The sequence below is a fragment of the Perna viridis genome, chromosome 6 (genome assembly GCF_037379345.1).
Source record: "Perna viridis isolate PV_CMFRI_1.1 ecotype Kerala chromosome 6, ASM3737934v1, whole genome shotgun sequence".
Lineage (NCBI taxonomy): Eukaryota > Metazoa > Mollusca > Bivalvia > Mytilida > Mytilidae > Perna > Perna viridis.
The window spans coordinates 38,318,830-38,341,519 of NC_142450.1; the positions used below are offsets into that span (position 1 = coordinate 38,318,830).

The window sequence follows — 22,690 nt, forward strand, 5'->3', positions numbered from 1 at the left end:
TTTTTATTCTATATTTTAAAATTTTTCTTTGGTTGAAAATACCAAAAAAAAAATAAGAATAATAATTTAATCATTCTTAATGACCGTCTTATTCCTTTGCATATGACCCTGTAACAAGAAAACTTGTAACAAATGTCAGTTTACACCTTACACATGTAAACATCTTATTTGACATATGCAAACTGCAGTTTTATTATTATTTCAAATTTCAATGTAGGTTGTATAAATTTGACAAAACACAGTAATAAACACTGCCTTAAGCTACCATAATGTCATCAGATTATAATTCTTATCAGTACCATCAAATACCTGCATGTATGATTTCCATCAGAGCATGTCCCCGTGATTCTCTATGATAAAGTATTTGTTTATGTGCCCCTACAGTGTAAAGATGGATTTGTTATATTTTGTTTGCTTACTATTATTTCTTGGTGTTGATTCAGGTAAGCTATGTATGATTGCAGTGTGCTTCACTTTTTATTTGTTTTGGTAAATGTGCTGACTGTACATATGATGCCTGGTATTCTAATTTCTGCAGTATTTGGTAAAATAAGATTAGTTTTAATTAAAGGAGTTCTTAGAATTAAGCTATCTCATTTTTGTTATACCATGTCTAAATTGGAAGGATTCCTGCCAAAATTTCTTTTATGTTTTTTTTACATTATTTTGAATTATTTTTTAGGATTTTTCTGTCGATAATTTGATATTATACATCAAATTAACATGTATATAAATATATAGAAATTTTGTTAATTCTTTCATAATCCCTTAAACTCTTATGAAAAGTTCTGCATACTCATGAGGACCTTTTTTAATTTTTTTTTCTATGACTATTTTAAATTTCCAAGCTGATTGAAAACAGGGACACAATTATTGAGTATAATAGCTAAATGTTTTAGGAAATTCTGTTTAAGAAGACATAAGATACATCCTGGATCATGACCTTTTTGTTGTTACTTATGTAAGCTGTGTCGTCATAGTCTTCTATATAATAGTTCCTATTGTATAATTATATTTCTAAGAAAATGTTAGTAAAAAAAAGTCTTGTTGTATACTAAGTGATGTGTATGTGTGTGCCAGCCAAGTGATAGAAATTGATTTAAGAATACATGTATTTGGGTCAGTCTTACAGTGAAGAAATTGCTTGATTGAAGGGTAGTTTGGTCAGTCTAATAATAATTAGCTTAAATCCATGAAATAGATTTTATAACATTATTTTATCCCTCCACAAAACTTTACTTAGAGACATTAGGGCTATACGCTCCACAAAACTTTACTTAGAAATATTAGGGCTTATTATACTCTCCCAAAAATTGGCTTAGAGACATAAGGGGCTTTACCCTCCCGTAAACTCAACTTAGAGGCATTAGGGCTATAGTCTCCCCAAAAGTTTACTAAGAGACATTAGGGCCTTTCCCCTCCGCTAAACTTAACTTAGAGACATTAGGGCTATACTCTCCCCAAAACTTAATTAAGACATTAGGGCCTTTACCCTTCATTAAATTTAACTTAGAGACATTAAGGCTATACTCTCCCCAAAACCTAAATAAGAGACATTAGGGCCTTTACCCTTCATTAAACTTAACTTAGAGACATAAGGGCTATACTGGTTACGTTATTATAATCCACACTTGATATTTTGAATTTGGAGCAATGGGAAGTTATGGCTGACATGAATGGGACTATGTCTATTGTGTCTGTGTATTTATCTGTCACAATGGAGATTCATCCTTGCATTGAAATCTATTTTTCTCTATTGTTAGTGTTAAAATAGTAAAATTCTGCACACAGGTATGACCTTAAGTACCAGTCCATATAGAATTCAGACATAGCGTTTGGAAGTGGTGATTCATGGTGTAGAAGAACCCACTGAACAAATGGTGCTTTTTCAGTCAACATATGCTATATTTTTACATACCTATAGTCCTTTCTGTATACAAATCTGTATTTTTAAGACCTCACATCCATATCCCACTAACGACAACCTAATTAAGAATGATAACTCTTACAAAATGTCAGTTTTATACACAATCTATACAAATATTATCGCTTAAAGTGCAACAACCAAGTGAAATATTATGATAGTTCATTCGGTCCGTGACTATTTCTGAATAAAAAAAAGTTTTTAATTTAGTGGGTTTTTTTACATTAATCACCTCCTGTCTTATTTTTATAAAGAATGCTACTTAAGTGTAAGTCTTTGTAAGAATCAGGCAAAATGGGAAAAATCAGAAATGTGTGTGTCAAAATTCCACTGATTTGACAATACAATTTCACTCAAGGATGATTTTTCTATTTGAAAAGACTACTATATGATCACAGCATCATTGGATCTGTTCAAAAATGTTTCGATAAAATGTTATAAAAATGAGGTTTTTGACAGCTATCTGCCCATGAAATTTTCATTTAAAGTGCATTTCAATGAAATTATATTTCAATTTACCAATATGAGATGGAAATTTTTTTCTCTCTCTCTCGATTTTAATGCTGCAAATAGTCAAATTACACTTCCAAAGTGGTGGGGTTTTTATACCATGTTTCACCCTCTGCATGATTCTTACAGAGACTGACACTCATGTTTTATTGCTGATATCGTTGATAAAAGGGGGGTCTGTTTCAGCCTGAGGTTTGTATTGAAACTATAGTACAATATGGTGTGAACATGTATCTTGAAAGTTCAGACTGAAAAGTACCATACATGCATCTGTAACACACAATCACTTGTCTTTGTAAATGTAAAGAAAATGTCAGTGTCATATGGTAGAAAATGATGGAAATGGATATTACTTTTCAAAAACTAAAAAAGGAGGATAACCATGACATGTGCTTTTGTACAGCTGTTTATTTATGTTTCGCAAGACATTTTGATTTAAGTCCTCAATAGATTAGTTTTGTTAGAAAATCAATTTGTCAAATTCTATTTTTTTTTTATTAAATCTCATTTCCTGAACTGTATGTGTGACTTTGTAGTCAAGATCTGAAACAATTATGGTACATTAATAGACAAAAACCAACAACTTGTAAAGTAACACAATGACATGGAAAGTAACATTACGACAAGAATAATAACACCATGCACTAGGTAAAGATGTACACCTAATGTCAACAGGTAAACAGGTAAATAAATAAAAGTTCACATTGCATTTGTCAGCGTCGTATATAAATGTGTAGAAAGATATAAAAAAGGATTTTTTGGATTAAAGACTTTGAAATACGGTATAGGGGCTTCAATATGTGGAGAAAGTGTGGAAAAGGGACTTTTTGATGATGGGGACTTAGATATGCTGTTGGTATTTTTAATATCAGCTTTTCTGTCTTTTGAGAAACAACATAAGAAATTGGATAATAAAGAAATAGGTAGGAACACAAATTAATAGCAACTTTATATAAGTTAAGGTCTTTTGAGATTATTTCATTATTTTTCAAAATCAATGGTAAATTTTATTTAAGAAAAAGTAAATGTAGCACTTTTAAACCAAAAATGTTTATTGTTGTGGTGGTATTTTTTATTCATTCTGAATTGAATACATTTTAGACTGTATATAGTGCTGATTATTAGTACTCTGTTATGATTTATCAGAAAGTGGTGAAATGTATAACAATGAACAAAAGACTGAAAGTACATTATAGATGCTGCTTTATTAACATTTTTATGCTAAATTATACAAGTGGTAAATCATTTTTTTACTGTATGATGGCATATTTATGTCATTTTCAGCAGCCTGCTTTCTGTAACTATCAAAACTTACAGGTCTCTCCCTTTTTCAGGAGACTGGTGCCTATTATTACTGAAATAAAATAACTTCTCACATTTCCTCTATTTTTTTCAGTTGATTTTATGGTTAATTCTATTGTGCATGATCACATGTTTAATTTAAATGTCTTGTAAGGTCTGTAATGATTACATCACAGCTGTCATGTTATTTCTTGTATCATATTTATATTTACAGAGGGATTACAGAACCAGCATGTCCGTAACAGGCGACAGACTGATATCACTAACTTGTCTCCGAATGACCGTGCAAGCTGTAAGCCAGGGGCGGTATGTAGATTAGAGTTAACAATGGCCTCCTTTCAGGTCAGCTGTTTAATGATCCTGTAATTTTTATATGACCATGTGATTATTTTGTTATGTGGTGCTTAGGGCTATTGTTTATGTTGTGTAAGAGTTTGTTTTAAATTTTTAAACAATGACATATTTTGAAATATTTTGAAAATGATTGGAATTTTTAATGGTCATTATAGGAGTCATTTATCAACTGATAAAACTTCCATTGGCCAACACAAACCATACATTAGTTTGCAGACATTTTAAAATAACCAATTTCTATTTGTTTATAAAAATGACTCAACTTTATGGTCAGTCATAATTGTTGTAAGGTAGATTTGAATCTTTCCAAAATTTATACAAGAATCTGATTTACTAAGGAAACATCACATGTTTGTCTATTCCTTACTTTTCATACTTTACATTGTATTATGTAGATAATTATCTAATAATTCTGATTCTGTGAGACAATCCTATGGTAGTAAAGAGATTGATCATACCCATTTTAAAAATTATTAGCAGTGAGTTTTGTTTTTGTTTTTTGTTTGTTTGTTTGTTTTTTTGGCATGACAGAGTGTTAAATTAAATGGGTTTTTCAACCTAATGCTAAGGCAATCCAATGCTGTCTTCAATCAACAATATGTAAGTTTTACTATTAGTTGGACTGGGTGATTGCATACTTCTGAATCTTTTTGGAAGCTTCATTTCTATTTTCTATTATCAGGCTATCCCTGCCTCTAGGGTATCCACTGCACAGCGACTGAATGATCTGAGGTCACAGTTCAATGTCAATGGTATCAATATACAGGGATATATTATACCTACTGAGGATGCACACCAGGTTTGTCTAGTTTAAGTTTTGATATTTTACTTTTTATATTGGGCCACATGTAGTGGTGAGATATTGTGTGATACCCTCCAAATAGTTGTGTAGCCATCTGTCTGTCCGTCCCCTGACAGTTTCCAGATGATAACTTGAAAACTAATCTATGAATCATTTTAAGACTTTGTACAGTTGTTAAGTACCATAAAAACAGATTAAGTTTAATTTTCAGCAAAATTCAAAGTACAGTGTTTAAGTAAGGTCATTTTTTTCACCATTACATGGTGGGGTATCACTTAATGTTCGATTGATGCCCTGTTTTTAAATATGCAGGATCTCAGGCCATTTAAACTGAAAAAAATGTTCCTGAACTGAAATATTGAACATTACATGAGTGTCAATCAAAGACGAAGTGAAAAATTAATTTCAACATTGAAAGATTCATTGAAGTTAAGCCTAGGTAAAGTTGAGAAGGGATCATGTCACATCTATGACAGCATAATGTCTTAGTTGAATCCAAAATAAGATTGAAATGCTGGTTTTTAAAAAACACTTTAACAAAAAAAAGTTGAATAGAACACATCACTTTCCTTGAAGAAATAAAATATCGTTTCTTTCATTACTTTTTATTTTTCAAAAATAAGCACAAGTCCATTGCTTGAAATTGTTAGTAATTCAAATACTAAGCTGATGAAGTATTTGATGAGGAATATTTTTTATAGAAAGGGAAAAAAAACTTGAATATTTAAGGAATAACCCAGAAATATGACTTAAGATAAGAAAATACCAAGTTATATTACCAGCCAGATAAAATCACATAAATTCAACCTCTGTCTCTGAATCTTTCTGTGAGTAGGGAGGAAGCAATATAAAACACTGTGATTCAGTAAAAGAAAACTCAGACTCCAACATGTGACTTCTATGGATCAGAACATCCAGTACATATATAATTGTGGACATCATTTTATTGTAGAGTGAGTTTCCATCAGGTTATGACAAGAGAAGACAATACATCACTGGTTTTAGTGGATCTCATGGTAAGACCTATCATAATGGTTCTAATCTCTATAACAATATAAGCATCTTCTTCCTGTCTGTCCACCTGTCCACAACTACAGCTCCTCTTTAACACATTGTATTGTACTTTTGGTGATACTGGTGAAGGTAAAGGGTTGTGGGAGTAATGTAACTTAGTTTCACCTTCTCATATCCTTATAAAACTATTATACGCCTGGCGTACATCATTTCTGAAAAACATCACTTCTGTCTATTCATGTTCCAGAACATCTACATACTGTAATGTGGCAGTTTTATTTTTGCTCTTTTCGTGCCATGTTTTATAATATGTAAATTAAACTGTTTCAATATTTTCTTCAAAGAACATTGCAGTACAATTTGTTGAATGATTGCAAATTTAAAACTGCATGAAAGCAAATTTATAGCAGATACTGTGAAAAAAAGATGTTGCGAAAATTTCCTGGTTCACAGTTACCCATGACACATTGTCTCTGTAAATCTTTTGTAGGCTTTGGCTGTAGTGATGATGAATGATGATGTCAGGAGTTACAGTTCTTTAGTCTCAATCTTCGCATATTCTTATGAAACTTGTAGTGTAGAAGATTAAGGGTAGTGGGGGAGGGATGAGGATACTGTTCTTAGGCCTCAATCTTTTTATATATTATGGTATAAATCTGTTATTGGCTTATTATAATTTTTTTGTAGGTGTGGCTATAGTGATGAAGGCTAAAGCTGCCCTATGGACGGATGGCAGGTACTACACACAGGCAGAACAGGAACTTGATTGTAACTGGATCCTGATGAAACAGGGTGAGTAATAGATATATATATTGTATGATCATAGCTTCTTGTTACAAGAAAAGGAGCTCCTGACACTTAAAGACAAAATGTTCAATATTACAGCAACCTGTTTTTTTATATTAGGGTTTGTACATTTGGGTGGGATGATAAAATGACTACATAAATTATTTGTTAATCTTCTTTAAACTTTACCAAATATTGACATATAAATGTACATCATTTCATACAAGTACAAAATTCATATATCAGTAATTCCTCAAAATTATCTAAATATAGAAAACTTTATAGGTCTGGAACTAGACCAAATTATATAGATGATGTGTCTAAACTGGTCAAGAGATCCATGAAATCCAAAATAAGAATTAGCTCTCATCAGTTTTTGATTAAGAGAGGAAGACACCTCAATATTCCAAAAGACAATAGAATATGCCCAGTATGCCATATTTACATTGAAGACGAAGAACATTTCTTATTTGAGTGTGATTTATACAACACACTAAGAGATGAACTAAAACTGAAAATTTCTTCTTTATGTAAAAACTTTGGTACGTTTAATATTATAAAAAAAACTAAGTATATTGTTTAACAGTAAAAATCCTAAATTACTGAGGTTGTCTTCCAATTTCATATCAGATTGCATGGAAAAAAGAAAGAGTCTTGTCAATTGATATATAAATTGTATTTTCATAACCCTTTATAACTTCAATTCAGTAAGCTTCATTTATAACTACTATACATTATATATAACAGTCATGTTCAATATGTTCAATTCATCTAATTTTGATATTGGCCAAATCCACTTATTGTAACTGTGTTAGAGCTAAATGAAATATTTGTATATGTATTTGTATAATGTTAAAACTATAGATTAATCTGTTTTGATCAGATTTACACCACTGGCGCACCATGGTCATAAATTTAGTTTATATGTAATGTATATTACATTGTTCTGTTTTGGTTCATGCCATAACCATTTACTGTATTAAATTGTGCAAATAAAATTGTCTATTGTCTATTGCACGTAAATCAATATTGGAACTTCAATTATATAACTGGTGTTGTTTTTGTAGATGAACCAGAAACACCAACCTATGAAGAATGGATATTATCTGTACTGGGAACCAGTAGTTCTGTATCCAATAGATACATAGGACTCAATCCACTGTATATCACTAGCAGTAGGTCACATTAACACATCTTTTAACCAGCTCATTATTTTTGGAGGGTGTCAAATTTGACTATTTGAGGCAAAAAAGTGTGACAAAAACTTTTGCAGTTCTAATTTTGGCAGATGCTGAATTGTGCACTAAGTACCTTAAAGCTCAGAATAGATATGTCGCAGAATTTATTTTCACATTTTTAGACTAACCGCTGAAAATATGCTGAAATTAGCCCCTGCGAAATTTTCCTACTATGTGGTATTTGAAATCACAACATAAATTGTTAAGTCAGTTTGATGTTGTCTAAATATTATAACTGAATGTACCATTCAAGCTGTAACATTTAGACATAGCAGTGACCTATCAGTTTCAAGGCCATTGCCTAAAAGTGGCCAGTCCGTTAGATGAAGTGATAGCATAATGCACGATTTTATGAACTGGTCAGTTATTTTGAACAAGTTCATGTCAAAGCCTTATAACCTGATAGCCACCTACACTATGAAAATATCATTCTTTCCATAACCCTTTTACTGATACCGTGTCATATAAGATGTAAAAACCAGTGATAAAATGAAAGCATATTGAATGTCCATTATATATGAATGAAGCTTAAACCATCAATATCTACTATTATAGGTAACTGGCTATCAATGGACACTAACCTGAGGAATGAGAACATCATTTTGCAGCTGATGAACAGAGATTTAATAGATGCCATATGGCAGTCTGGACGTCCAGCAAGGCCAAGTAGTACTATCAATGCTCTCCCCATACAGTTCTCAGGTATAGCAATAAGTTTCAATGAATTTTAGAAGGTCACTGTCAAGTCTTCATTGAAATTCCTGAAAAATCACATTTAATTGATAAATAGCAGTAACATTGATATAAGAGAAAGGTAAATAACTTGGTCAACAATTAAGTCAATAAAACCTGATCAATAATTATAAAATGATTTTTGTAAACCTTCATACTGGTACATAAGCATCTCATTGTGTTATTTGAAATTAAAACCAAGATATCAGTACCATATCCTTCATCATATGTTTAAAAAGAAAAATAATGACATGATCGGACGAAAAAAGAAGTAAACAATGATACACTTTTTATTTGACAGGTAGATCTTGGCAACAGAAGGTTACAGAAGATGTCTACTCAGCCATGCTGGAACAAAATGCTGATGTTTTGGTTCTTACACAACTGGATGAAATAGCCTGTAAGTTACATCAAAATGCTGGAGGGGTTTATTTGTATAAATTGTAATTTAGAATGATTTAACTGAAATTGTATGATACATATTTTGATTTTGAATAGTAAGCTTCATAATTATCTCAAGTGTGGAGCATCACTTAAGTTCTAGATTATATTTATTTTTTTAAAAGTTATAAAAATACAAGATTTTAGAATGATTTAACTGATATTGTACGATACAGATTGTGAGTGTGGAGCATCACTGAAGTTCACGATTCTATTTATTCTAGTTAAAGTTATAAAATTGTAAGATTTTAGGTTGAACAGATCTGACATGTTTAGTGCATTTGGTTTTATGATTTTTTAATAATACTAATAAGTTAGTTTTTTAATTTGTTTTTTGTTTGTCTATCTTTTATTTTTGCCTCCTAACTTTTAACTTATTTTATTATATTTTTTTATCATGCTGTCATTCTGTCTGCATGTCCATATGTCTGTCCATTCCCAGTTCTAATCTGCAACACCTGTTTAACCACTGAATGACCCCGAATTTGATGAAACCTTAACAAATTCATATCACATGATGCCATTGTGCACCTCCTATTTTGTTTTTTTTCATTTGAATGACCATCCTATAATGTTTCTAGGGAAGGGAGTGGGCATATCTACAAGTGAAATTTGCTCTAATTTTTTTCTAGTTTTTTCTTATTGCCTATGACCTTGATAAAAGTTCTTGCCAAAAGAATAACAAATGGATTGGAATTCATCAAAATGTGTTTCTTCATTCTAAATATGGTTAATTTAACATTATAATTTGATATATAAATTGCCTGTTAGCAGTCAAAATTGCACAATTAATTGTATGTTCCACTGTCCTTCCCCAGCAAAAAATAAAAGTGGTGATATACTAATAAATGTTGTACATGCTTCTATTTTTTTGGCAGGGTTATTTAATCTGAGAGGAACTGATGTTAAATTCAACCCATTCTTTATGGCCTATGCTTTACTGGAAACTCAGACTGGTGGCCTAATAGTCAGGTAAGGATTCAACTGTTGCTTACTCCATATCAGGGGAAACAACTTAAAATTTGTGTCAGTCAGTCTGTGTATCTGTGTATCTACCAAGACAAATTTATAGGCCAATGTCACTCCTGTGGTAGCTGTGTTATTGTGGAATTTGTAGCATCCGATGTATAAATTGAAATTTCATCGTAAGCACTTTCAGAGAGACAAAAAATTGGTTTCACTTTTATAAATTTAGACCATTAATTTGACTCTATATAGTGGTTGTGCTAATTTGGTATATTTGATACTGAAACTTATTGAATGATTATTGAGTACTATAATATATGTTGACTGAATAAGTGATACATGTATATATATATAATATCCATGAATGCTCTAGTACCGTTATTAGTTTTAAAATAAATCTATGTTGTCTTTTGTTTACAGATTATTTATTTGGGATAAATTAAGAAAGTTAACAGAGCAGCCATCCGATCCAGAGACTGTACTGAGACTGAATCAGCACCTTAACACAGGTGTAACAGGTGTTTGTGATAATGCTATAGGAATGTGTGTACAGGTATTATCCATTAATTAGTTCTCAACTTTGACTACTGAATTTTATTGAACTATAATCAACAACAACAGATAAAGCTTATTTTGGTTTTACTTTCAAAACTTTATGCATTTAAAAAAAAAATTCCTTGCTTTTCTGATGGCATAATTGGCAACATACCAAACTATTACCAAACATGTATAGATGTTTACAAACTGGTGAACAAAAAAAAATAAATCTTACAGAGACACACCTAGCTGAGCATGCAACAAAAGTATTCAGATTTTCATTAAATAAATAAGAAAATAATGTCAAATAGAAAGAGTGTACACATCAGAGTGGGTTGGATATGTGCTTTGGTTTTTTTTTTATAATGACCAATAATTTCAATCAATGGTGGGCTGTTCAAACTATTTATAAGTCAATTTACAGTACACAGTCAAATGTACCACATATGATTATCATATGGTGCTCGATTCATATGATAATCATATGACAATCATATGGTAACCATATAGTAATAATATGATAATCATATGATAATTTACATATGATGGTCATTTGATTATCATATGATTCTCATGCCAATTTTGGCTTGGAAACATATGATAAAAATATCATGTGATAATCATATAATAACTGAAACATATGATTATTATATCACACTTGTTTCATATGATTATCATATGTTGCAAACCATATGATTCTCAAGTGTAGCACTTTTGGCTGTGTAAGCACAAATGTTTTTTGTAATTATTTCCTTATGATGGGGTAAAATATTTTTTATTCAGTCATTTTGTTTTATGTTATATGAGATTATGTAAAATGTTAATTTAATTGTGACAGGTTGAGGATTACAGTAATTTTCTGAATGCCATTACTGCCCTAAACAACAAGGGTAAAATCAAGAAGTTCTGGATATCACATCAGTGTAACCATGCTATTTACAGAATTATTTCCAAGGTAAACTACAAGAAATATATGTTTAAATAACAGTACAACAAAAAATTTGAAAATAGTTGCACTTTCCATATCTCCATTACTGCTTGACTCCTTTTGCCTTTTTCGTAAAATTTGAAATATATATTTTTCATCAAAATTTTCATTATGAACAGGTTCAATATTGAATTTAATTTATTGATTTTAATTGTTTGTAGATTTATAGAGAATATTTTCATCTCCTAAAACTCAGTGGCTGGATTTAATTCATTTCATATTTTACAAACATTATGTTAAAAGTCTGCTGATTTTCAATTAAAAATTCAGGTATATTGTCTGTGCTTACTACCACAATATGTAATAAATAATTAAGTTTTTTTTTTTTTTTTGTTAACAATTTTTAAAGATATTTTTTTATAGGAAAAATATGTTTCAAATACACCAGTAGCTTTGAAGAAATTTGAGAAGAATCCAGTTGAAAGAGAAGGTATCAGGAATGCACATGTAAGTTCAGGCTACAAAACTTCAAAAATAGTTAAGTCTGGGAATATTGTTCTAATCGAAGTATTTGAAATTGATGACATCACAAACAATTTAGAATATTCTCAGAATTTAGAAATTTTTCAAACTTGTGACACTGGGGCCAGACAAACTATGTATTTAATGGTACAGATGTTTATATATTCAGTGATGATTTCAGTTATAATTTGGAATTTGATGTTGGCTCTCCTTTAATAATTCATTTGTTTTCTTTAACATTAAAAATTTAAGCAAAATGATATATTTTAGAAACCATAAAAAATTCTTATAAATATTGAAGTGAAAATGTTTTTTGTATCATTCTTAATGATGTAAAAGCAAATTGGTACTTACTTTGAGTAATCACTCATTTATTGAACTTAATTCCATTTTTTCTGACTTTAAAGCCATAGTTTACATATTTTTCCTTTTTTCAGAAAAGAGATGCTGTTGCATTAATTACATACCTTGCTAAACTAGAAGATAAAGTAAGTAAAATATTTTTGCCTGTTTGTCTGTATAAGATAAATCCTGCATTCCATTCCACCTTAATTGGCTGTTTCTCTACTATCGGGTAGTTTTGGATAGTTGTAACATCTACTAGTGTATTTTTTTTTTTTGTATGAAATGCTATTTCATTAAATCCTCAATAAAAAAACCCGAGTATGAAGTCATCCTTCTGTTCATTCATCTGTATTATTTTATTCCTGGACTCAGCTGTTCGGAAATTTATTTCTTTAAATCTTTTGAACAACTGCTCCCAGATGATACTTAAGAAACATCTCTTCCAAAATTTTTCAGACTTATGACATAATGCTTTGGATTTAACAATACAAATTAAGTTCAGTTATGATGTATACAACATCATTCAGGAATAATTGCCCTGTTCATACACAGCAAAACATGCTGCACATGAGAATCATATGACTGGCAACATATGATTGCCATTTGATTATCACATGTGGCACATTTGGCTGTGATATATCTATGATAAAAATCAACTATCATTACTTAAGTACATTGTGTGTATGTGTGTGTGTTTTTATGTGTATGTGGTTTTTTGCCCTGAATCTTAGTGTGATTTTGATTAAATTGTCAACACATCTTTTTCAACAAAATGAAAATAATATATGTTGTGAAGTGGCTCAAATTAAATGTAAATAAGAATAATGAATTAGTGAACAATAGCCACGTTTAAAAGGTGAAAAGGAACTAAATACAAATAAGATATGAATAAAACGTAAAAATATTGAAAAATTTAGCCCAAGTTTTCGTCCTTATGGCTTCCATTAGGGGCAAAAGGTATTGAGGAAAAAACTCAATCCCTACCACGGAGAAAAGGTACCTTTCAAAATTGATCATGATCAATATGAAATATGTGTTAAGTTCAAGATGAACATTTCAAAAACAAAAAGCAGTTGAAAACTGGGTTTAAGTGACTAAATAATGTGTTTTTTTTTTTTTCAATAAAAACCTTTGAGGACACTTTATATTAGAGAATTATTACTGACACATAAGAAAGAATTTTAGGGGTTGGAAATAACTTTCAAGTACAATGAATATATGACTAAGCTATTTGAAAATATGATTTGTTTATTTAAGGTTAAAAATAAGAAGTATCCTGTGGCCACAGAATTATCAAGTGTGAATGACTTGAGATATCTGAGATCGTAAGTGTATTGGTATACAGGTAGGATGAATCAGTGCAATAGTGCCAACTCTCATGCATTCCATGTAAGACTCACAAAAATTTTGAGCTGATTAGGTGGCATTTTCCTTTGAACTTTCCAAATTTTGCTAAGTCTCTCACCTTTGCATCTGGAAAGCTTTGCAGCCCTGTCAGTGATTTAAATTTGCTTTCAGGAATGTATTGTTAAATGACCAATCACCAACTAAAGTCATAGGTCCACTTGTGAAAAATAAACAAAATTCCTTTAGAAAAAACATCTATTGCATGACTGAACCTCTAAAGCATAGATAAGCAATACAATAGTAGGTCACACATCTATAACCCTTTAACTCCCAATGAAGGATTTTATGCTCATTTGAAAAGCTGAAAACATGAAGAGATTTAGTATGTCATTTTGTCTTTCTAATTTACTCTGATAAATCCTGAAAATATAATTTTTTTTTTTTTTTGTAATTGATCATGAACAAAGGAGTTGAATCCTAACTATTATATGGTTACCTAATTCAACATAATTTGCAGTCTTCAATCTAATTGTTCATGTTTTATCAGATTACAAAAGTACAGCCGAGGTGTAAGTTTTGAGACAATAGCTGCCTATGGACCTAACGGAGCTATCATCCACTACCAACCAACCCTGTCCTCTAATGTGGAGATTACCATGGATAAAATGTTTCTTCTAGACTCTGGTGGACAGTATCTGTACGTATAGATCTTTGTACACTTATAGGAAACTGCATGATGTTGTCCTTCCCCACTGCAGCATGGTCAAAACACCAGAAGTTTCAGGTGTCTGTCTATTTGTGCTGCTATCTATCTGTCCATGCATCTGTTTGAAATGGTTAGTGCTCCAGCACCTTTACTGGGATTTATATAGATTATGATAAAATTTATATGGGCGATGTTGGTTGAAAGCTTTTTATGTTCCAGGTTGTCCTTTGACAGAGTTACAAAACTGTATCGAAAATTGAAATTGCGTTATTTCCCGAATGAAATGTAGAAAATTATAAATACCAGTAAAAAGAACAATTTTACTATGTCTTTTTTTTACTTGTTTATCTATCCTGTTTTCCAGTGATGGTACAACTGATGTTACCCGCACACTTCATTTTGGGGAACCCACAGATTATGAGAAGGTTTGTATATTTTGTATGTGAGATTTCTAATCCCTTTTTTCCTTATAGATTTCTGGTTTTCATTATAGAATGAATTATCTTCTTTTTTGCCATATTCATTTTTACTCTGATAGATACTGTAGTAGTACTATTGTTCATGGGGTACCAATTTTCATGGTTTTTGTGGGTAGGTCAAACCATGAAATTTGATTCCCAGTGAAATGGGTAATCATATTGATGTGTGTACTGAAAACCTCATAACCATGAATTCAAAAATCCACAAACTTATGTTTCTTCCCTAATCCATGAAAATTGGTATCTTTGATTAAAGTTCTTTCACAATAAACAAGGAATAAGGAATGTCTTATTGTTACAGGAATGTTATACCAGAGTATTAATGGGCCACATAGATCTTGCTAGATTTACATTCTACAAGGGACTTTATGGACCTTATGGGAGAGAGATAGATGCCATAGCAAGGAGGCCTCTATGGGAAGTGGGGCTGGACTATAGACATGGTACTGGCCATGGAGTAGGATCATATCTCAGTGTACATGAGGGTGAGTAAGGATAGACTTTATACATGACACTGGTCATGGAGTTGGAGCATATTCCAGTGTACATGAGGGTGAGTAAAGTGGGACTACAGTCGATTATGGAACAAGACACGTAAAAGGGACATAACTTAATTTACATGAGGTTAAGTAATGATGAGCTATAGACTGGTATTGGTCAGATAGTAGGAGTATGTCTCATTGTAAAACAGGGTGAGTGAGGCTGGACTATAGACTTGGAAAAAGAATGGATAGAGGCATACCTTAAAGTACATGAGGGTTAATAAGGCTGGACTATGGAATTGGAATAAGGGTATACCTTAATGTACATGAGGGTGAGAAAGGCTGGACTAAAGCCATGGAATTAGTATGGAGTAAAGCATATTTCAGTGCTCATGGGAGTTAGTAAGGATAAAAAGGTGGTCTACAGGCAAAATTACTTATTTCTTAAAATGCATTATTGTCATTTTTTATTGAACAGATTTGATATTGGCATCCTCACTTTGTAATGATGTGTTGTATAACATTTTTATGTTAACATATTTTCTGCAATCTGGGGATAGGGATATTGGGATACTACCATCTGTTCAACTGGTACTTTGTAACACACTATTGGATCAGTCTTTGTAAATATCAGTTAAATCTAAATTATTCTTCAATTTATTGACGTAATCTTAGCTCATTTTCTTCTGCTGTATATGATGTTTTATTTTGCATTGCATGAAATGGTATATTAAAATCACCTAGTCTGTCCATCACTGCATCCCCCAGTCCATCTGAATTTTGTCAAAATTATCTTGGCTCCCAAAGGATGGATTGATTTTGAATTTGGTGTAAAGCTTTATATGGGTGCTGTCCTATATCAACTTCCTGTTGCATGGGACTTTGCCATTTTTATTATATTTGATGATACAGAGAATTTCATCACAAAAATCTTGTCTCCAGATGGATGGATTGATTTCATATTTGATGTGTGGCTTTATATAGATAGGGCAATTTATATTGCAAGCTATTCTGGATGCTGTATGATATTAACTTCCAGTATGAGAGGGGTATGCTTAGCATGACAATATGTGCAACTTCATGTTGAATTTGGAATACTAATATAGTACCTCAATATTTTTTTTAGGTCCTGGTAGAATTTCCTTGGCCCATAAGAGGGTAGCTAAAGATGTTCCTCTTGATAAATTCCAAGTATTTTCTGATGGTAGGTGTCATTAACTCACCCATTCTGTTGCTTTTTCTACATATTGTTGCCACCATGTAGATATTTTTTATCAGTTACAGTAACTAAATTCTTTTGTATAAGTTTTTACCTAAATAAAAGTCTATAGAAAGAGACAAGCTATTCTCTAGGTTTATACTGTTTACATATTTAACTTTATGCTTACTCATTTTTGTGGAGTTTGTTAAATAAACAATACCTACAGGTATTAATTTTCACAATTTGGAAAATGTTAAGGACACAAGAGTACAAAAAAATATATTTCCAAGTTTTAACATCACAGACAACCCCACCCCCCCCCCCTCCCCACCCTATGTGTCTGCCATGAAAATTAGTAAGAAATACTACCTATACAGTGCCTGTTGTTTCTTATTATCAATAATGATTTCACACTCAGTACAAAACAGATTTTGTGCTGGAAATATCAAATAATACATGTTGTTTATAAGACAAAACAAAGTATTTATTATCTGCTTGCCAATCTGTTTGACATTGTTTTTATCTTGTATTTCAGAGCCAGGATTTTATGAGCCAGGCAAGTTTGGTGTGAGAATAGAGAATATGGTGATGGTCAGGAAAAATGATACTAAGGTATAAATTAATTACAGAATAACATCTGTTTTTTGTAGTTATGACATCTAAAATCACAGGCTTTCATCACAAGGAGCCTGATATGTTGAAATGTGATGCTTTAGATATTTTCTGTCAAGAAATATCTTTTGCATTAGCAACGTTACTTTACTTTTGGTGTCAGTACAACTTTTAGTATCAAAGGATTAGCATAAGATTGTAGTTATTAAATAGAAATAGCAAAAGTGTCAATAAAGAAAGCTTCTTGATTCATTGTAGAAGAATAGAGATATATAGACTTACCTTCAGTAAAAATTGTCTAATTTTTTTTCTCCTCTTGAGATAGTACAATTAAGATTTTCAACATGCAAGCCTTAGCAAGGATGTATAAATCTAAATTTTACTATAGAGAGTGGAGAAATAATTTAAATCAAGAATAAGCTGACAGATAGTCAGTTTCTCCCATGAAATCTGTAGAAAACTTTGAAAAAAAATCTCTGCCCGGTGGTTAAAAAGTTGCATGCATTTTTAATCACTGGCATAGAATGGGAGAAAATAGTATCTAGCATAATGGTATTCATAGATAGCTTACTCTTAAATTCACTGGCAAAATACAATGTGTCCTTTTACAAATTTTTTAAGAGGGTGTCCACACAAAAACCAAACAGTTGGTGGCACATGAAAAATTTTGTTTTAAAAATAAATTCATCCATCTCATATCACAATTGGCTTCTTTCTCAAAGTTGAATGTTAGTTTTTGATTAACAGCAATGGTAAAAGAGAACTAAATATACCTAGAAGCATTGAAATTCACTTAAAAGGGAGATAACTATTTCATTTTGTGCAAATTTTTGTTGCTTTCTTAGGGAACTTTAAAATAATTTTCTGAGCCATCCATTGTTGATTGAAAACAATCTTTGTACTATTTGACATAGATATGATATAAACATTATAATTAAAAAAAAATCAATGGACAGTCTCTTAATTGCATTTTCTTGCATGTTGACATATTTTTCAAAGAATTCATGCAGTAACTGATATTACATACATCTGTACTTCAGTACCAGTTTATGAACAGTGAATTTCTTGGATTTGAGACATTAACCCTGGTACCCTATGAGCCACACTTAATAGAGTTAAGTCTGATGAGTCAGGCACAGGTTTGTTATTTTCTTTCTATTTGAAGTTACTTGTCACATTATATGGACTTATGGTAAAATGACCTTTCAATAGCATACAATATAACACCTTACCAAAGTAAAGAGCTTTAAGCTTCATTTACTTAAAAACTGAATGAGCAGCAAAATTGGAGATGTTTTGGAATCTTCAGGTCTATGTGCCCATTAGTCTGTAGAAAAACTCGACTTCTCCTAAATTATTCAGTGAATTTCGATGAAACTTGATATGAAGAGTGGATATGGTATGTATATGTGTATGAAAAAGATAACCATTGTAAGACCTTACATAGAGATAAATCCAACTGAAAGTTTTTATGCTTAGAGTCCAAGTGATATTTTTTTATGAAATGGTTCATACACGTATCTTAGTAATTAATTATGATCTTACATCATTTCAGTTAAACTTAGTCAAGAAAAATAGAAACAAAATCACCCGTATATTTTTCAGAATTTACTTTCTCTGTGATTTATTACTTACATTAAACCATTATATTTTCCAGATTGATTGGATGAATAGGTACCATGAGAAAGTGCTGGGTGTGATAGGACCTCTGATAGCAAATGATTCTCTCGCTACAGCTTGGTTGAGAGCAAGAACCCAGACGATAATTATTAACAGCAGTGACAATGTCAAATGTAGTATTACTGTCATGTTATTGTCAATATCTGTCATGTTTCTGTCATCATGAATTTGCTTCTTTTCTTGAATATGACTGAATCATTCATCATAGGAAAAAAGTTCCTCCAGATGATCATGGGGATAGTCATGTAGGCACCCAAGTAAAGAAAAAGGCAGCCTCCAAAGATGCCATGACTATTTTAACTATGTCAAAGTAAGCTGAAATGGTTATTGTAATTTCTGTTTGCCAGTTAATATACTGTTATGAGCTTTCTTATTATTCATATTATATATGTCAACCCACAAGCATTCAGCCTAGAATTTAGTGACTTCAAAATTATTATGTAACTTAAAGACTTGTTAAATAATTTGTTCATTCAAGTTGAATTTGGGAATATGAATCACCCAATATTTTGGTTTCATTGTACAATATGTTGTTATTAAAAATTCTTCTTTTTACCAGTACTTCAATGTTGTAACCTTTGAACTGAATTGGGAAAATGTACATTTATTTTATTTCATGTTATTTTATATTTGATTCATAGTTTTGTTGAGTGTAAACAAATTTTGACCCATATAGTTACCAAATCTGCCTTATAATTCGATTGCATGAATGTCAGAAAACATTCTGTCTGAAAGGAAGTTACATTGTATGACCTTTGGAGAAATATATATAATTCTTATTTCAGCAATGAACCTTTTATTTCATATGAAATCCCTAATTTTTATGAAATTTGAATTCAAAGCTGCAAGGACACCACATTTATTATTATAAAGTCATCTTGGCATTATTTCAAAATGAGAATTTTTTACCCTTAACTTTTTTATAACTACCCCTGTATTTCTCAAATATTGTGCCGCTATGCAATAGATACATTGTATAATAGTATGAATAATGAATTAGTTAAAATAGAACTATGCAATCTAAATAAATGGATTTTTTTAGAATTCATTTCCATGACAAAATGTCAAATTCTATACAATGTAGTATTTAAGGATTGTAATTTATCTATTTGATTTCATGTGCTCCGTATGAACATGATATATTTTGAACAGGTGGTAATGAGTAACATTTTATGTAGTCATAATAGAGTTTTTGCTTATTTAATACAGAAAGATGGTTTATATAAGAAGATGAATTTATAGTTAGTGTCCATGAAATCCTTACATATGACAGTGCTAAATATTATCTTGCATTTGTAGATGTATGTGACCTTTAACTCTCTCTAACCTATGGTCCTATTAATTTGTGCCATCACTTGTTATCTGTTTTCTTTGCTTTTTTTTGTAACTTTTTATAGGTTTGCAATGCAAGATCCCAGGTGCCTCTTGTTTATTTGAAGTTCTCATTTGTTCATCTTAAATAAAACATTTTGTACGCAGAGCTTATTGCAAGAAGTTTCTTCATTATTTCTATTTCATGAGTTGTTTCTTCCTTTTTTTTTAACTGTTTTTTTGTCTTTTACAGTTATCATTGTGTGAATCTGGAGGTGCATAGCAGTTGTTGATTTAAACATTAAAGTGGTCATATGCAAAATAGCAATAAACAAATTTTCATTTATAATCATTGTCACTTGGATTGATTTTTTTTACTTCCGCTGTACCAGCTTATATAAGGAAATCAGTCTTGTGAAGATCGAAAATCGTTTATTATCATTAAAAAATTTAGTTTTTACGTGAAAGTATTATTATTTGTTTTTCATGGGTCAGTGAAGTCCAATTAAAATACATGTTCCAGAAATGTTTATTTTGTGTTTGATATTAATTAATGGTCTTGTGACAAACTGTAATTCCAAGGCTAGATTTAATTTGACCTAATCACAAAAATTGATACTCACTTATATATCTCCTTACATAGTGTATTGTATTCTATAATGCTTCATTCATTTATGTAAATAATTTGAATATTTAACTAGAAATTGTATTGTACATATTTAATGTTATGTTACATATAGCAATGTATTCTAAATACAGATGTATATAAAGGATGAACTTCTAGGTTTGATTTTATTTTATTAGGTAATCCAGCCTATACTATATTGGTCTACTCAAAGTTTTTGTTGGAAAGTGGGTTGCACATTACTTTTATTTTTTCTATGTTTTCTCTATTGCCTTTGTTTTCTTTCTCTCACCTTTGTTTATTGACTGGGTAGATTTTGATTTCTATATTGACTATAGCTAGCTATTTGACTGTTCCATATTACCAGATAATTTTGCATCAATCTTAATTTTTGTGTCATTTAACAGTTACTCAGGAACTGCAAAATTGATAGTGTTAAGAATTATTGTAAATTATTTTCTTGTTAAAAGTGGTTTTAAATCAAAGATTGCCAAATTGTGTGCATATGCATAAGCAAAAGAACTATTGTAAATTATTTTCTTGTTAAAAGTGGTTTTAAATCAAAGATTGCCAAATTGTGTGCATATGCATAAGCAAAAGAACTTTGGGTGATTACAGTAACAATTTTGATTGTCTTATGTGCAAACTGCATAAAAATATCACTAATCAGTGGCTTTATTTCCAAGATAGCTCTTTCAAGTCATGTTGTGTACATGAGCTTAAACAAGAGGTCAGTAAGGCATTTTAACACATTAAAAACAACAATTTTGAAAAAAAGTTTGTGTTGAAATGGGCAAAAAGAGTCATTCAGAAGAATGGTTATGGAAAAAGCTATCTTTTTTCAACTTCATTGTTATAGTGTTATTTAAATAGCTTGAAATTAATGACAAGTTGCCCATGTGCTGTTACAGACTTCCAAAAGAATAAGATTTAGCAAAAAGAAACACATTTTTCAACACCAATCTTAAAAATATCCTTTAGCTAAAGCTTATGCTAAGTGGTTCAATCTTAATCCAGTAGAACTAAAAAAAAAGTTTTACATTTAAAAAAAAAACATGCCATTTTTATAGTCAATTGAACTAGAAAAAAAACCATTCAGAGTAAAGCAAAAACATTGATAAAAACAGATGAAAGATAACAATTACCTTAACTAATCACTTAGAGTGCAATTAAAATATAATTCAGTAGAGTCTTTGTAAGAATCATGAAAATTCTGTAAACTATGACACACATAAAAAAGCTACATATCTATTCAGTTGCTTTATAGGTCTATATGATGAATGAATAATTATTCATTCCAATCTGTCTGCTCACTTGACTTAGATTTAGTCCTCTTCACTCCTTGTGGAGCATAGGGCTACTACAGTTGCTCTCCATCGCGCTGTTTTGGGCCGTTCTTTTCGCTTCACCCCAGCTCTTGCCAATTGTCTCTAGTTCCTTCAGCCTTGTTCTTTTCCAGCTGTGAAGAGGTCTTCCTTGCTTCCTTTGTCCTTGAGGATTCCAGTCTAGCACTTCTCTGGTAATGCTGGTATAAGGTTTTCACCATGTGTGGTCAATCCATTGCCATGCCCTTCTTTTAATGTGGGTATCTGCTGGATCTTAGTTGGTATGATCCAGAAGTTGTTCATTCATAATTTTTCTTGGCCACCACACTTTACAAATATGTCTGAGGCATTTATTTATAAATACCTGGATTTTATGTTGAAGTCCAGTTGTTAGTCTCCAGGTTTCATACCCATTTTACATTGGTGTTGAATATTCTCACCTTGGTGTTTTCACTAAACACGTTTTATTTCCAAACTGGTTTTAACATGGCGAAGACTTGATGGGCTTTGCATATTCTGGC

General features: G+C 31.1%; 1 protein-coding gene across 2 annotated transcripts; it reads left to right on the forward strand.

Moving 5' to 3' along the window:
- The first annotated feature begins 373 nt into the window (after positions 1-373).
- Positions 374-21,000, forward strand: LOC148614857 (uncharacterized). Of its 2 annotated transcripts, none has more exons than XM_088589287.1 (21): positions 374-443; positions 3,951-4,042; positions 4,773-4,889; positions 5,845-5,908; positions 6,594-6,698; positions 7,760-7,867; positions 8,486-8,632; positions 8,964-9,062; positions 9,982-10,075; positions 10,490-10,622; positions 11,445-11,561; positions 11,958-12,041; positions 12,494-12,544; positions 13,659-13,726; positions 14,296-14,445; positions 14,819-14,879; positions 15,235-15,418; positions 16,542-16,619; positions 17,152-17,228; positions 18,269-18,367; positions 18,886-21,000. In XM_088589287.1, the coding sequence occupies exons 1-21, from the start codon at positions 392-394 to the stop codon at positions 19,072-19,074; spliced, it is 2,169 nt and encodes a 722-aa protein (XP_088445413.1). In that variant the 5' UTR covers positions 374-391; the 3' UTR covers positions 19,075-21,000. The 2 variants fall into 2 exon arrangements, with proteins under 2 accessions (XP_088445413.1, XP_088445412.1); XM_088589286.1 differs by lacking the exon at positions 374-443 and adding an exon at positions 3,144-3,357.
- The last annotated feature ends 1,690 nt before the right edge of the window (positions 21,001-22,690 follow it).